We start from the raw sequence: 18,405 nt of genomic DNA, 5'->3' as shown, positions 1-18,405 counted from the left end.
ACTGCCTCCTCTTCATTTTTTGGGTCGCAGCAATTTTCAGGGGTTAAAATGGAGCCATAGTGGGAAAACATTTTGCAATCTTAGCTTTAGGATTTAAATATAAACTGTTCTATAAAGCAATCAATTTTGGATTATATTCAATTCCAGATTTAATCATTCTCTGTATCCACAAAGTCATGGAATCAGAGTCATACAGCACGGAAAGAGAAACTTCGGTCCAACTCATCCATGCCAAACATAATCCCAAATTAAACTAGTCCTGCCTGCCTGCTCCTGGCCAATATCCCTCCAAACCTTTCCTATTCATGTACTTATCCAAATGTGTTCTAAATGCTGTAATTGTACCCACATCCACTACATCCTCAGGAAGTTCATCCCACACACGAACCACCCTCTGTATAAAGAATTGCCCCTCAGTCTTTTTCCAAATCTTTCTCCTCATACCCTAAAAATGTGCTCCCTAGTCTTGAAATCCACCATCCTAGGGAAAAGACAACTACTATCTATACATCTCATTATTTTATAAACTTCTATAAGGTCACCTACACCTATAAGGTCAAATAACCTAGTACACTTTCGTGAAAAATGTCCCAACCTTTCTTTATAACTCAAACCTTCCATATCCGGCAACATCCTAGTAAATCTCTTCTGAACCCCCCTCCAGCTTAATAATATCCCTCCTATAACTGGGCAACCAGAATTGGACAGAGGGCTCACAGAATGAGCAATGAAGGCATGCATGTGAAATACCTTTTTAACCACTCTCCATATGTGGCACAAACTTCAAAGAATTATGTACCTGCGCCTCTAGGTCCCTCTGTTGTATAATTCTACCCATGGCCCTACCACTAATTATATAAGATTCTGGATTAGTGGTGCTGGAAGAGCACAGCAGTTCACGCAGCATCCAAGGAGCTTCTTTTGTTTGTTTTACCAAAATACAATACACCTTGCATCTATTCAGATTGAACTCCATCTGCCATTTTCAGCCTATTGACCCATTTGATCAAGGTCCCTTTGTAATCTCTGAAAACCTTCTTCACCATCTATTATGCCACCAATTTTGGTATTGTCCCCAAACTTACTAACCATGGCTCCTGTATTCTCATCCAAATCATTTAGGTAAATGACAAACAAAAGAGGACCCAGACCTGATCCCGTGGAACTCTGCTGGTCACAGACCTCCAGTCCAAAAAGCAACTCTCCACCACCACTCGGTCTCCTGCCATTAGGCCAATTATGCATTCAGTTGCAAGTCACCCTGAATCCCACGTGACCTAACTTTGTTAATTACTCTACCATGCAGAACCTTGTTGAAGGCTTTATTAGAGTAAGCAATGTCTACTGCTCTGCCTTCATCAATCTTTCTTGTAACTTCAAGAAATTCAATCAAGTTTGAGAGACACTGTTCTCCTTGCACAAAACCATGCTGACTATTCCTCATCAATTTTTGCCCCTCTCAATGTCCATTAATCACCTCTAATAATTTACCCACAACCAATGTCAGTCACACAGGTCTATAGGCCCCCAGTTTCTCCTTACAACCTTTCTTAAAGGTACAACATTAACCACTCTCCAGTTATCAGGCTCCTCACCATGGTTATAGATGTTGCAAATATTTCTGCAAGGGATCTCAATTTCCTTCCATACTTCCCACAGTTTTCTGGAATTTGTTAGATCAGGTTCTGGAGATTTATCCACCTTTATATTCTCCAAGACTTCCCAAACTTCCTCTTCTGTAATGTTAACTGTTTCTAAAACATCAAAGTTTATTTCTCTGCATTCTCTAGCCTTCAATTTCTTTCTTCACAGTAAAAACTGACATGAAATATTCATTTAATATCTCTCCCATCTCTTGGGGTTCAACACAAAGATGACCACCTTCATCTTTAAGGGACCTGCCCTCTCTCTAGTTACCCTCTTGCTCTTAATGGGGGACAGCACAGTGGTTAGCACTGCTGCCTCACAGCACCAGGGTCCCAGGTTCGATTCCAGCCTCGGGCAACTGTCTGTGTGGAGTTTGCACATTCTCCCAGTGTCTGCCTGGGTCTCCTCCGGGTGCTCCGGTTTCCTCCCACAGTCCAAAGATGTGCAGGTCAGGTGAATTGGCCATGCTAAATTGCCCATAGTCAGAGGGAAATGGGTCTGGGTGGGTTACTCTTCAGAGGGTCAGTGTGGACTTGTTGGGCCGAAGGGCATGTTTCCACGCTGTAGAGAATCTAATCAAACATCTTTAGATCATCCTTAACCTTATCATCCAATGCTATCTCATATCCCCTCTTTGCCTTGCTGATTTTTTGTTCAGAATGCTCCTACATTCTTTATATTAAGAGATTCAATTGAACAAAGTTACCAAATCTAAAATAAAATTCACTTTTATTCCTGACCAGACTCCAAAATCTTTATTCATCCATTGTTCCTTAATCTTACCAGCCTTGCCTTTCACTCTTACAGGAATATAATGCCTCTGAACTTGTCATCACACCCTTGAAAGCCTCCCACTTGTCAGTCGTTCCTTTACCAGTGAATAGTCTACTCCAATCGACCTTTGAAAGTTCTTGTCCCATACCATTAAAATTTGCCTTACTCCAATCAAAAAATTTAACTTTTATGGAAGACTTATTCTTTTCCATAACCACTTTGAAACTAAAAATTATAATCGCTAGACCCAAAGTGTTCTCCCACTTTGATTTCAGCCACCTGCCTTGCCTTCTTGCCAAAAAGAATGTGTAGTTTTGCTTCTTCTCTAGTAGGAGTAGCCACATATTGATAAAGAATGTCTTGAACACATTTAACAAATTCTTCACCATCCAAACCTTTAACACTATGGTAGCCCAAATCAATGTAGGATTGCTGCAAAAAGACATTTTGTTGAAGATTTTTGTCTTGTACTCATCAGGATCATTTACCAAAAATACTCAAGGAAAGAGAAATTCAAATTTATACTGAATTGAGGAGTAAGTAATTGAGATACCCTACCCTTCCAGGTTAAACCAAAGATTTGCACAACAGATGAAGCTAGCTAACTTCACACTGCTACTATATAGTGCAAACATGATGGGCTTCACCACGAGCAAAATGCTGTCATCGAGCCAAAAAGACATTGTTCCCATCACACTGATGAGTAATTTAGTATACGAACTTCAATACCACGAGGGATGCTGATATGTAAACCGTCTGTGCAAAGACTGGCAGCTCGTATTAAACAGTGTATCCCTTCAGGTGACCACAACAAACAAGGGAACATATTTAACCAGCCTGTGCCTGCAAAATTCACAACACTGCTCAATATTAGATGTACTTCCACAACAGGAAAATATTTGCTCAATAATCTCCAGCAAGCGAAGAAATATGACAACAATTTTGGATGGTCAGTTGTACTTGCATGCACATTATCATCTTCCTTCAAAACAGAATGAGCATGCATACGCAATGCACCTGCTCCAACTTAAAATGGTGACAGCCACTCTGGTTAATTTCCCAGATCAATGAGTTTTCCAATCAAAATCATCAGCACGGTTTAAAATTTAAGAAAAGTTGGATAATTAACTGTCAGTCATTATTAATTAGTGCATTCCACTTGCCAGCTAATCAATATTCTTTTCACAAAGCAAAAATGTTGGTTTCCCTTTACTTTGATATTTCTTGCACATTGTTCTGATGAGTGCAAGATGAAAAGCAATCACAAACAAGTCTTTTTCTGCAAGTCATATTCTGAACTAGCAACTCTTTCCAATTAAAGAGGATTCATTATAAAACAGCTGAAACAATTTAATAGGGAAATAATGTAGTCAATAACAGTGAAAAAATGTCACAAGGAATGGCAAGGTACAAAATTGGCAAAACTATACTAACAATCAAAGCCTAGAATTTATCAACCATAATTCAGGTTGGCTTGAAGTTCATTTGAATTCCTAACTGTTCATGTTCATTTTCATTTGAAGCAGTGTATCTGATCGCCCTTTGGTTACATTTCACATTATTATCAGCTGACTTGAAATTATTACAGTTTAGCTCATGTTGTATTCGTTTGTACTGTGTCCTGTACATCTCAAATACACTTTTACTGAACATTACATTTGCAAGGTAATGATTTAATCTGGAGGTATCTTAAGAGATGATAATGCTGATCTTCATATAATTGGAGATAAAGTAAATCTAAAGATGATTTATAAGGATTCTCAATGACAACAAAATTAGCACTTGCTTTTGGTCAGGATCTTTGAGAAACTCAGATTTCTTTCTTATGATGTTCACTTGACTTGAAACGATGTGAAGACAAGTTTCATTATACAATTCACACCGCAGTTCCAAAGGGCATTCATGGAGGTTAATAAAAAAATGATTGTTTGAAATATCACTGGATTGGCACAATGGATAACTTCTTTGATTCTGAGCTAGATTGTCCAGGTTAGGTCCTGCTCCAGATCTTGACAGTCAAAGAAAATATATTCATAACATGGCCAAACAGATTGACTATTAACCAGCAAGCCCTTCCAATGGAAGACAGTAAGGGTGGAGAGATTCCTTATCAGCCATACCTTGGAAACATTGTTGTGCTTCTACCATCACTATTCATAGCTCCAGTATACATCGTGCATGCAAAAATATATACTTCCACAGCAACTCAGACTCACAGAATGAAGCGTAACACCCCAACACTATAGGAGCACACCAAACGATGAACATTGAATAACACTGGGGGTCTGTTACAATGCAGTCTTTTGTAGACTTGACATTTGTTGTTTCTTGTTATTTTGATGGTGTTAAATAATTAAATAAAGCAGCTGCCTGTCTGTTTTAATGATTCTTCATCTTATTATTGTATGGTATTGTGAAAGTAACCATATGCTTTCAGGTATTTTTAATTTATTGACTAACGTTCCCAGATAAAAAATATTTTGTGTTAATATCATTTGAAAAATGATTCAGAGAAAGGTTTTGCATAACTATTAGGAACCAAAGTTATCACAAAATATTATCGCAAGATGTATTAAGATTTTTATGGAATTAGTTTTTCATTTAGAGTGAGAGCAACACACTTTAGGTTTAAAAGCTAAATGGAAAGACTCAATATTCATCCAAAAATCAATCACTGCTATAGGGAACAAAAAAAACTTGAAATTCTGAGTATATATAATTATTTAGAACAAACATACAGGCAGATAAATATTCAACTGTAAAATATGCCAGATACTACAACATGCAACACTTTTAAAAGACAATGGCAAAAAAATCATTAAAATGTGCATTTCCCAGCAAATTCCCCAAAGCTCTTTTTAAAAATATTTTTCCCTTATCCAGTAATCAAGGATCCTCAAAAATACAAACAGCACAAGTATTATTGCAAGTAAAACAACCCTTCAAAATTGCTGTGCATATCATGCCTTCCGTTCTAATGGCAGTACCATGTGAACACCATCTCCTTGATATGAAATGCAATCTTTCTTGTTATATACATAGCATCACTCTTTACATAGACTGCTCGCATAGCTCTAAGGGTGAGGGGTTTCAGTTAACGGGTAGATATTCTATAGTTACCTAGTAATCACACTATATTTATAGTCTAGGAAAAAAAACTGCAAATTGGTTAGCAAAATTAAATGTTACACCATATTTAAAAAAAGCTGTGGCATTTATGTTCTTTAGCAACCAATCAATTTTACTTTCAACAAGTAAATACGTGCTAGCTTCATACAAATTGCATTACTTTACTTCACTATACATCTTTTCCAAACCCAGTGTTCCTCAATAATTTGAAATTCACTAATAGTTTCTGGATATTTTAGAAGAGGCCAAAAAAGTTTTGATAATTATATGTCTGGAATCTGGAGCAAACAGCTTCTCAGAACAGGATAAAATGGTAGGGTAAACCAAAAAGAGTTTTAAAATACAAAATTCTCAGGTATTTGCATTTGAAAAATCCCCAATTGAAAACGATCTGTGTTGAAGAGTGGGGCATTTGTTTAGAAATTAAAGCTATTGTTTAACAAAATAAAAAGGAATATTAAGAAACAAAGTTGTTTTTGTTTTTCTTTAAAAAAAGCAAACTCTGATTTTATGAGGAGTCTGGAAGCAACTGCAAATTTGCAAGCAATAGTACTTTTCTCACCTCTTCTCTGCACTTTCCCTGATTTTCTAACAGAGCAGTAGAATTAAAATAGCTCATGATAGGGTTAATTCTGAAACTGTTGTCCTTAAAGATGTGAGTTGGGCCAAATATAACTATTTATTTGCTTTGTGGCCCAAATAGAATACATACCAATCTTTGATTTAAACGTTTATTCTCCTCTTCTTTCATTTGTAATGTCTACAAGCAAGCAAAATAAATTCATTTTTTAAATTGGTAGCACATTTGACATAAAACTCAGAATTTGTTAATTAATTGATTGGCAAGATAAAAGTACTTGTGTGAAAAAGTAAAATGCCACCATCAGATAACAGCAAAAAGTTTAAATAAGTTATATTCAATGACATTTTGTCTCAATTAGTTTCCCTTAATATATGTACACGAACAACAATAACAGTTGAATTACATTGAAACTTTTTTGGGGGCAATGCTGAGTTTGTTTGATTAGAATGTGCTCCAAGCCAGAGATCATATTTACAAATAGATCAAATATTAGAACTTTGAGATAGTGTTCCAGATTTAATTCAATTATATGCTGTGCGAACTTTACTTCACAACATTGGTGCTGATGTGATCAGTCAAGTAGTTCCTTTTGTGTTGTGAATTTTCATGGTCAATTATAAGCTGTGAAAAATGTGATGCAACTTTAGAGATCATTGAGACATGAAGTAACTGAGGAAAATTTTATTTAAAAATATACATAAAATATAATTAATTTATGGGCAAAAAATAGATATATGTAACACGGAAAGATAGTAACGACAAAAAGGCTGAATTAAAAGGTACATGGTTAGCTCTCACTAATGAAAACAATATGAACATTTTCTGAATGGGCTTGGCAAGGTGGAAGTGGAAAGTCATTTCCTTTTGTGGATGTGTATAGGATTTAAAATTAGGAGTCGCTTTTTAGGACTGAGATGTGGTGGTTTTCTCTCTATAGAGAATAGCATGGCTTTGGAATTCTCGGACTCAGATGATAGAAGTGAAATCACTGAATATTTTTAAGACAAAGGTAAACAAAGTCTTGTTCAGGAAGATTATGGAGGTAGGTGGGGATTATGGAGGTAGGGGATGTGGAATCTGGGCAGGCATTTTTGTAATGTTCTGGGAAGTTGGGTTCCAATGCCACAATGGCAGATAGTGAAATTTTAATTGAATAAATGAAATTTAGAATTAAAAAAAACCTTCAAGGTGACTACTGATTAATGAACCACGTGAGTTTTACAATAATGTACTTTTGGGAAGGAAATCTACTATCCTTAAATGGTATGGCTTACCTACAGACACACAGCAACATGACTATCCTCCAGGCTGAATGAGCACATTCAATGAATAACTAAAACAAAACAGATCAGCTATGATCTTATCAAATTATGCAGCATTGTATGTTCATAAGATAATGGGAGAAATTGAATGAAATCCTGCCTTATTAGAACAATTTATGCATTGCAAGTGCAGGCAATGATATTGTTTCTTTCAGTTACAAGTAAATGTCCAATACTTATTTTCCAAGTCACTGGTTTGACTAACAGGTAACAATGAAGAAAATGTGAAACAAAGAAGATGATAACTGCATATTCAAGAAAGAATAAAAATGTTTTTATGCTGGGTTTTACATGACCAAAGAGCATCCAAAAACACTTCTCAGCTAACAAATTATTTTGAAATGCAGTCCATGTTGCATCGGCAAACATAGCAGAAAACATACATACAAAGTCATCACAAACAACAAGATGAATGGCAATTAAAAGTTATTCTTGTTGTTGTGCATTTAGGAATACATCTTGTCCAGAAGACTTAACATTCGAGGGTCAATTGCTCCCTTCAACAACAGTTATATTTTGTTAATAACACTTTGTCGAAACAGATGGTTATGTGTAAAACAATGTTGTTTTTAAGCAAGACTGTTTGAATTAGATCTCAAGTTATCCACTCTTTTTCAACGATTCTATTATCAAATGTTGGCCTCAGTATTATATAAGATTATCGACATTAAGAACATAAAGGGAGGCAAAGATTACACAATCAGGAAAGGAATGTTGAACCTTTAGAAAACTCTGGATAGGCACTTAGACATCACGTGATGGTCACTGTGCTTCAAGAAAGATGCCAAGGTCCTCGAAAGATTTATTAGAACAGTTCCAGGGTTTGGAGTGGTATGGTTTTGTTACAAAACTAGGTTGGAAAGGCTGGTATTATTCTCTTTGAACACAGGAAATTGTGCAGGATTTGATAGAGGGGTTAAACAGGCTTACAGAGGGTAGAAAATGAAATGGGTGGAATAACTCTTTTACACTGAGTGGAAATGACCTAAAATTCATTGTCCGCAAGGGTAGTAAAAGGGTAAATACAGTCAAGTTCCACTTTTGTAGCACTTATGTCCTTATAAAAATTAGTTTTTTTTCAATGGGAGCCAATTGGATAGATTCAAACATTTGCTAAACTCCTCAGGTGATTTTTTCATTATTTTTATTCTTCTATCAATTTTGGTTTGGAGCTGCAAACTGGGAACCAAGAGCTAAAGATGACCTTTTGACAATGGATAACAGTTTGTGTTAAAAAGAAAACAGACCAAACAATCTTTTGCTCATTTGCAAGGCCAAGCCTAAGGTTTTTGCAAGTTGGCTCCTAATCAAAGGCTTCTGTAGACGCTTCGACATAACAGAACTTTATATTTAAACAGATAGCTGAAATTGGCTGTTAACAAGATCAGTATCTAGGAATTTGTTACAGCATGTCTGGAAAGGATCTTATGCTCAAGCAGTCTCTCAAAGAGTGGTCAGAGTTTAAATTAGGTTTTGGACTATGTTTTCTAAGAAAGAAAGAATCTGGATGATGGTGTTACTGAATGAAGGTTTGAAAGCTCCCTGCCTAACATTCCCCAAGCAGCTCAGAGAATAGTAAACTAAGTTATAAGTATTACTACCTTCATGTGACTTGGAGGTGCTGGTGTTGGACTGGTGGGCAAAGTTAAACATCACACAACACCAGGTTATAGACCAACAGGTTTATTTGGAAGCACTAGCTTTTGTAGCACCACTCCTTCAAGTGGTTGTGGAGGTTAAGATTATACACTCAGAATTTATAGCCAAAGGAGTCAAGTGTCATGGAGATGTGATATAGTAATCCTTTGCGATCCTTCCTGCTCTCCTGCATTTCTGCAGAAACTTGATGTCTGTGTCAATACACCGGCACCTCAAAGTCATGGCAACCATCGACACTACAAACTGCCAGCTCAAAGTGGAGAGGATCTCCAAGAAGATCGCGCATATTAACACAGACATCAACCTGGTGTGTGCATTTTTAACTTTGTTTAACTTCATCTGAGTGATCTATAAGAGTGACTCTGATCAATATTTTCAGAAAAAAAAATCAACCAGGAAATCATCATCTACGCCTGTACAATAACACATCATGAATACCCAAAACCACTTAAGCAATCTGGTCAGTTGTGTTATTTTATTTTGTCTGTCTGTCTTTTGTGTGAATGGGGTTGAAAGCAAAGGTTTACTTTGTTGTTTAATTTTCCTCTACTAAAGCTATTGCCTTATCAACAAATTGCTAAGTCTTTTGTTTAAGATACAAATCTGTGTCTGGACTGATTATTCACGGAGACGGAGATTGTTTAAATAAAAGTCGATTAGGGACCATTGTGGTCAATTTTAAGGGTTTTTGAAGGTTTTAATTTTACTGTCCTGCAATTACGAGGTAGAAAGGCTGATTTGACTGATTGTCTCTATGCTGTAACACATTCAAAATTTTCATATGTACACAACACAGAGGGTAAAATTCAAGAAGAATGATTTTACAAAATACAAAAGATGCTGGAGAAATAGTGCAATAAAGAAAAGTTCGAAACTTATCACATCAACCCTTATTGTGACAGAGATATAGAGATAAATGCCAAGAGAGTGGCACGTCTGATCAATTTAATGGAATTTTATGAAAAGGTGACCAGATGTGTAGATGAGGGCAATGTTTCTTTTCAAAGCCATTCATGAGATAAGAGCATCACTGGCTAGGCCAGCATTTATTGCCCAAGGGCAGTTAAGAGTCAATCCCATTGCTGTGGGTCTGGTATCACGTAGATCAGATCAACAATGAACCAGGTGTTTTTTTTCTGACAATCAATTAACATTGCCATCACAATCATCATTAGACTCTTAATTCCAGATTTATATTGAATTCAAATTTCACCATCTGCCATAGCAGGATTTGAACCTGGATCCCCAGAACATTACCTCAGGTAATAATACCACTAGGCTATTGCCTCCCCTACTTTTAATATAGTCCACTTGGACTTAGTCACATAGTACAGAAACAGGCCCTTTGGACGAACTCGTCCATGCCAAACAAGTTTCCAAAACCAAAACTACATTAGGTCTATATCTCCCTAAACCTTTCCTATTCATTTACCTGTTCAAATGGCTTTTAAATATTTTAACTGTGCCTACATCTACCACTTCCTCTGGCAGCTCATTCCATGTATGTACCACCCTCTACATAAAAATGTTGCCCCTCAGGTCCCTTTTAAGTTTTGGATTCCCCTGCCCAAGGGAAAAGACCCTGGCTATGCTCTTCATGATTTTATAAAGATCACCTCTCAGCTTCCTACACTCCAGGGAAAGATGTCCCAGCAGATCCAGCCTTTTCTTATAACTCAAAAACTCTCCAGTCTCTGTAACACCCTTGTAAATCCTTTTTTGTACTATTTGCAATTTAATAACATCTTTTCTATTACAGGATAACCAGAATTATATGCAGTATTCCAAATGTGGCCTTAGCAATGTCTTGTACAGCTGGACCATAATGTCCCAACTCCTGTACTCAAATGCTTTGACTGACAAAGGCAAGCCTGCCAAACACCTTCTTCACCATTTGTCTACCTGGAATGCCACTTTCAAAGACTACCTATCTGCATCTCTCAGTCTCTTTGTTCAACAAATCCCCCAAGGCCCTACTATTAAAAATGTAAGTCTTGGCCTGGATTTTTGCCCTGCAAAATGCAACGACTCACATTTATCTAAACTAAACTCCATCTGCCACTCCTCAGCCCATTGGGCCAGGTGATCAAGATTTCTTTTAACCTCTGATAATCTTCTTCACTATCCACTATACCACAAATTTTAGTGTCATCCACAAAGTTACTAACTGCATCTCCTTTATTCTCATCCAAATCATTTATATAAATGACGAACACAACCGATCCTTGTGGCACACTGAATAATAACCCTCTACCACCATCCTCAGACTCCTACCGGCAAGCCAATTTTGTATCCAACTTGCTAACTCTTCCTGGATCCCATGTATTCTAACCTAACTAGTCTACCAGGCGGAATCTTGCTGAAAGCCTTGCTATAGTCCACCCAGTTAATGTCTACTGCTCTCCCTTTATCTATCTTCTTGGTCACCTCCTCAAAAAATCCTCAAATCAAGTTTGACAAACAATCTCGCATGCACAAAGTCATGCTGACTATCCCTAATCAGTCCTTGCCTTTGCAAATGCATGGAGATCTTCTCTCTTAGAATCCCCTCCAACAACGTAACCACCACTGATGTCCGTTGTTCCCTGGCTTTTTCCTGCAGCCTCTCTTAAATAATCGCACATTAGCCACCCTCTAGTCTTCCGAGGCTTCATATGCAGTTGTTGATGATACAAATATTTCTGTTAGGGATCCTGCAATTGTTTTTCTCTAGCTATTCCACAGTAAATAGGGTAAAGGGGTGGGTGGGGTAAAGAGGTGGGTCTGGTTGGGATGCTCTTTGGAGGATCGATGTTGACCTGATGGGCCAAAGGGCCTGTTTCCACACTGTAGGAATTCTATGGTGATAAATACTGATGAGAAATAGTCATTTAGGATCTCACCCATCTTCTATGGGATTAGAATAGCAAAGTGGCTGGTTTTGACTGGCACAGATTCTATGTGAATCTCTGATTCCATGAGTGAAAGAAGCAAGCCAGAGACAGAGCCAGAAAACCAAAGTCAGTGATAGCATTCAAATTAAGATAGACGAATTAGCAGCGCAAATAGATATAAATAATTGTGATATTACTGCAGTCATGGAGACATGGCCACAGAGTGACCACAGATGGAAATGGAAAATTCAAGAGTATTCATTAATTATGAAGGACAGGTAAAAAAGAGCAAGGTGGGATAAGACTGTTATAGAGTCATAGAGATGTACAGCATGGAAACAGACTCTTTGGTCCAACTCGCCCATGCCGACCAGATATCCCAACCCAATGTAACTGTTAGTGAATTAAAGATCAGTGCAGGTATGAGGAAAGATAGTGGCTTGGAAAATTGTGATGTAGAAACTATAGGTGGAGATAAGAACTACAATGAGTCAGAAAGTGTTTTTGGGGTTGTCTATAGGTCATGAATAGTAATGGAGATTCAAAGGAAAACATTTTAACAAGAAATCAGAGATTCATGCAACATCTCAGTACATTTGTAATCATGGTTGGCTTTAATTGACATTGATTGGACAAACCAAACTAGCAATAATATTGTGATAGTGGATTTCCTGGAGTATGCACTTGATGGTATTTTAGCTGAGGAATCAACCAGAGAACAGGCCATTCTAGACACGGTATGGAACAATGAGAAAACATTAACAATCTTCTGTGGATTTCCTTTAGGAAAAGTGATCATAATGCTGTTCTATTCTTTATGAAGGTGGACAGTCAAATCTGAAATAAGGGCCTTGATTCTAAATAAACAGACTATGAAGCATGAATTAGAAAGGGTCAATTGGGGAATCTTACTAAAATGGTGGATAGTCAATGATCTATGGTTAAAGAACTGATACATGAATTACAAAAAATGTTAGTTTCCAACTAGCGCAAAAATATAAGAGAAAAAGTGGTTCAATCATGGCTTACAGAATAAATTAGGGATAGTATTAAATTCTAAAGGGGAGATACAAGATTGTCTGAAAAAGTAGCAAGCCAGAGAACTGGCAGATTTTAGAATTCAGGAATAGAGGAAAAGAAGTTGACCAAGAGGGGAAATATACAGTAAAATCAGAAGGGACAATAATAAATTGTAAAAACGTCCATAAATATATAAAAGAAAAAGAAATGAAGAAAAATGTAGACTTCTTACTGTCAGAATACAGGGAAATTACAACGGGAAAACAAAGAAATATCAGAAGAACTGAACACATACTTTTGTTCTGTCTTCACAAAAGAGAGCATAAATAACTTCCCAGAAATGTTAGGGAACTCAGAGTCTTGTGAGAGTGCAGAATTAAAGAAAATCATATCAGTAAGAATATCGTTGCAATGCAAATTAACGGGGTTAGAGGCTTGCAGTTCACTAGACCTGATAATCCATATCTAAAATGCTAAAAAAGTGATTTTGGAAAAAAGAATGTCCATCATTGTTAGTAAACAGTCTGAAAGAAGTGCTTCACCACAGGGAAGAAGCTAAGCTGTCAGTGGTAGTAAGAAAAAAGCAGCTCCGGAACCTTACACTGAAAACGAATTGGAACAAAACATTCTTCAAAGTGAAGCATGGAAATAAACCATGCCCAGTTGAAAAGAAAATGAGAAGTTGCATGGAAAAATGAGTTACACATTAATATGTAAATTTCACAGCATAAGGAGGTATGTGTAAGTGAAACAATCTCCCATTATATCCCGACAGAATGGTATAGAAACCCAACAGGTCTAGCCGTATCGGTGGAGAGAAAAACAGGTTTAATGTTTTGAGTTTGTGTGGATCTGTAAAAGTCACAACAGATTGAAAACGTCAACTGTTTTTCTCTCTCCGTAAATGCTGCCAGATCTAATACGTTTCTCCAGCGTTTTCTGCATTTGTCTCAGATTTCCAGCATCTAAAGTATTTTGCTTTTATCCCACTACAGCCACGCGTTAGACTTTATGAGTGTAACAAAACTGAAGTTCAACATGACCTGCAAGGTAAATGCTTCATGATGCACACAGCAGCTTTAAAATGAACAGAAATGCTAACTCTATCCATGTTAGGAGGTCTGTGGTCTGTTACTTCATTTGAAGTAACAGACCATAGTCTCTAGGTGTACTGAGCTCAATGGGAAGCATCACATGGAAGTTATTTATTTATTTGTTAGGCACTGCCCTATAACACATTTTGCTAAGTTGTTACTTTCAAATCAAATCACCAGTACTTACTGGGATGAAATTCCTTTTTCTTACCTATTTAAACAAAATATCTCTACCTCAACTTGTGATGCTTTTCTTTAAATTAAGGTATCACAAGGGATTCAAGGAAGTCTGCCATCCTCACCTGGTCCAACCCACATGTGACTCCAGGCCCATAGCAATGTGGTTGACTCTCAATTGCCCTCTGAAATGACCTAGCAAGCCATTTAGTTCTAACAATCACTACAAAGTCTCAAACAAATGAAACCGGACAAATCACTTAGCATTGACCTAGGCACCGGAAAAGACAATGGCAGAAATAGCACTGTCGACCTTGCAATGTCCTCCTCATCAACATCTGGGGGCTAGTGCCAAAATTGGGAGAGCTGTCAAACAGACAATAAAGCAACAGCCTGACATTGTTTATAAGGTATGATTCCATGAGTATGACGACTTCCCAGACACCACCATCACCATTCTTGTCTCACCAGCAGGACAGACCTGCCAGAGATGGCAGCACAGTGGTATACAGTCAGGAGGGTGTTGACTCCGGATCCCATGAACTCTCATGGCTTCAGGTTAAGCACAGGCAAGGAAAGCTCCTGCTGATCCCTCGGCTGATGAATTGGTACTTCTCCAATTTGAACAACACCTTAAGGATGCATGGAGGATGGCAAAGGCATAAAATGTAATCTGGGTGAGGATTTCAATGTCTACTACCAAGAGTGGTTCGGCAGCAGTACGACTGATTGAGCTGGTCGGGTCCGAAGGTTATAACTGCTAGACTGGGTCTATGGCACACGGGGAGGCAACCAACAAGAGGGACAAACATATTTTAGCTCACCCTACCAATTTACCAACTGCAGCTGCATCTTCCCATGACAGTATCAATAAGAGTGACCACCGCACAATCCTTGTGGAGACAAAGTCCTACCTTCACATCGAGAATGACCTCCATTGTGTTGTGCAGCACTATCACCGTGCTAAACTGGACAGACTTTGAACAGGTCTAGCAATTCAAGTCTGGGCATCCATGAGGCACTGTGGGCCATCAACAGTAGCAGAATCTTACTCCGCAACACAATCTGTATCCTCATGGTCCAGCATATTCCCCATTCAACCAATACCATCAAGCCAGGGGATCAACCCTGGTTCACTAGTGGGTGCAGGAGGGCATGCTAGAAGCAGCACAGGCATATCTAAACATGACATGTCAACCTGGTGAAGCCACCAAACAGGACTATGTGCACATCAAACAGCGTAAGCAGCAAGTCATAGACAGAGCTAAGTGACCCCACAGCCAATGGATAGAAGTAAGCTCTGCAGTCCTGCCACATCCAGTCATGAATGGTGGTGGACAATTAAACAACTCATTGAAGGAGGCGGGTCCACAAGTAACTCCATCCTCATTGATGGAAGAGGCCAGCACATCAGTGCAAAAGATAAGGCTTATGCTTTTGCAGCAATCTTCAGTCAGAAGTGCTGAGTGGATGATCCAGCTCAGCCTCCTCCAGTGGTCCTCAGCATTACACATATCAGTCTTCAGCCAATTCAATTCACTGCACGTGATATCACTAGCCCCCAGATGTTGGAGGCTCTGGATACAGCAAAGGCTTTGTGCCCTGACAACATCCTGACAATAGTGAAGGCTGGTGCTCCAGAACCTGCCGCTCCCCCGGTACAGTTACAACACTAGCACCTACCCGACAATGTGGAAAATTGCCCAAGTGAGTCCTGAGCATAAAAAGCAGGAGAAATCCAATTCAGCCAATTACTCCCCGATTAGACTAATCTTGATAGTCAGTAAAGTGATGGAAGGTCTCATTCAGCAATAATATGCTCAGTGACACCCAGTTTGGGTTCCGCCATGGCCACTCAGCTCCTGACTTCATTACAGCCTTGATTCAAGCATGGACAGAAGAGTCAAATTCCAGGTAAGTGACAGCCCTCGATATCAAGACTGCATTCAACCAAGTGTGGCATCAACAAGTACTAGGTGGAATCAATGGGTACCCAGGGCAAACTCTCCAGCAATCAGAGTCATACTGGACACTTTAGAAGATTGATATAGTTGTTGAGGTCAGTCATCTCAGCTCCAGGACATCTCTGTTGGAGTTCCTCAGGATAGTGTCCTTGGCCCAACCATTTTCAGCTGCTTCATCAATAACCTTACCTCCATCATAACATTAGAAATGGGGATGTTTGCTAACAATTGCACAATGTTCAGCACCATTCGCTACTCCTCAGATTCTGAAGTCGTCCATGTCCAAATGCAACAAGAATCTGGACAATATCCAGGCTTGGTTAACATGTGGCAAGAAACATTTGTGCCACGCAAATACCAGGCTATGACCATCCCCAATAAGAAACAAACAATCTAACCACCACCCCTTGACATTCAATGGTGTTACCATTACTGAACCCCCATTATCAACATCTTGGGAGTTATAATTGATCAGAAACTCAACTGGACTCACCACATAAATGCAGTGGCTACAACAGCCAGGTCAGAGGCTAGGAATACTGTGGCGAGCAACTCACCTCCTGACTTGCGAAAGCCTGTCCACCATCTACAAGTCATAAATTAGGACTGTGATGGAATACTCTTGACTTGCCTGGATGAGTGTAGTCCCAACAATACTCAAGAAACTTGACACCATTCAGGACAAAGCAGTCTGCTTGATTGGCATTGTATTCACAGCCAGCGATGCCCATATCCCACAAAAATGAATAAAAAGTGCTTCCGCACAATGCTGATTTAAGACAAGAGAAAATGTAATCAAATGGGACTAATTTAAGAAAATTATTATCCATGTGTGAACAAGGGGAAAGTGACATAATGATACAGCTTGAAACTCACTAAATTTTTGTACTTACAAGAGCTAATTAGATAAATTTAAAATTTCAGGAGACCATGAGTCTAAGAGGTTCTATATTGGGTTTAAAAGATTTATTATAGCCTTAATAATAAAGGCATCCTTCATAAGTCAGAACGCAAGAGGTTTCTCCCGCCATCATGCCCACTACTGGCCTGGTGACAGGAAAGTAGTAGTAACAACTTGAACTGGTATGATTAAAATTAAGATTTTTTGGTTAAAGACAAAGCACACATCATGCATTTTGAATTCTGACCAAAGTACGATGGGAACCAAAGAATAAAAGCTTTTAGAGTAGAGACTTTCCTACTTCAGATAATTTTGCAGGGCATGACTGGGACTCTTACCATCTACCTCTTTAAACCCTCCTTCCCACTCCTTCCAATCTTACTTGTATTGACAAGAAGTCGAGAAAGATAGCCGGTAATATAAAAAAAAGATGAGGAGTTTATACAAGTATTAAGAGATGAAAGTTAGTAACGATAGAAAACAAACCAAATTGCAGAAGGTTTGACAGGTATATGGTACAAGACTTCGAAACTTTCCTAAAGATAACTGAAAATCATGAGGTGATAGGGAAGGATGACAGATGACCTGCTACAAGAATTAAAAGTACAGACGGTACGTACATTAGTTATATTCTTCCAAAATCCCTTTGATTCTGTAAAGATCCCAGCAGATTGGATGTGTTTATGCTAGTGGGAGCAAATTTCAGCTTCCTTCACGTGCCTTTTGTTTTCCTTATGCTTTGTATTTAGTTTCAGTATGTCCAGGAGGGAGGTGCCTTATATTTAACACTGAAGTAGACCAACTGGAATTTGGTTCCTTATAACCTCAATTTAGAATGTGAGAAAAATTCCCCTAGAATGGCTACAGTGAACAAAGGCAACAAATTGGTTGTAATACCAGAATCATGCCCACCTGAACAACAGATACAGTTTTCACCACAACAGATTTATTTTCATGGATCATGAATTTTACAGGAGCGAGTAAGATAAATCTGTCTTTCTCTGTGTTTTAAAACTTATATTCATGAGATCATCCAAGTATTAGCAAATGGACAAACCCAATTCGAAGAACTAAGCAGTCACAACATTAGCGTAATACAATACAAAGATCTGAGAAGCAACGGTTGGGTTGAACTGCACCGACAGAGTTTATCACTGCTATGATTCTCTGCAGATTCTAAAATTAAAGTGTGTTTCAAGTTAGTTTTTTTCCCCTCATTCAAAGGATGTAGATATCATTGGTTAGGCCACAGTTATTGCCCA

At 38.3% G+C, this 18,405-nt stretch overlaps 1 protein-coding gene across 4 annotated transcripts in view; it reads right to left on the bottom strand.

Moving 5' to 3' along the window:
• The window catches only part of rb1cc1 (RB1-inducible coiled-coil 1), a 311,576-nt gene that overhangs the window by 30,452 nt on the left and 262,719 nt on the right, over positions 1–18,405 (bottom strand). For 3 of the 4 annotated variants that reach the window (XM_043688321.2, XM_043688324.2, XM_043688322.2), the window contains one exon: positions 6,263–6,310. The exons of the other annotated variant lie outside the window; for it this stretch is intronic. In XM_043688321.2, the coding sequence (XP_043544256.2) occupies positions 6,263–6,310 (48 nt within the window). The remainder of the gene's footprint in view (positions 1–6,262; positions 6,311–18,405) is intronic. 4 annotated transcript variants of the gene reach the window in all.

Source organism: Chiloscyllium plagiosum, unplaced genomic scaffold (genome assembly GCF_037043375.1).
Source record: "Chiloscyllium plagiosum isolate Xiang-an unplaced genomic scaffold, Cpla_swu_hap1 HiC_scaffold_4, whole genome shotgun sequence".
NCBI classification, from domain to species: domain Eukaryota; kingdom Metazoa; phylum Chordata; class Chondrichthyes; order Orectolobiformes; family Hemiscylliidae; genus Chiloscyllium; species Chiloscyllium plagiosum.
Note: the sequence above shows the minus strand (reverse complement) of the source record. Positions and strands in the feature narration are given on the sequence as shown.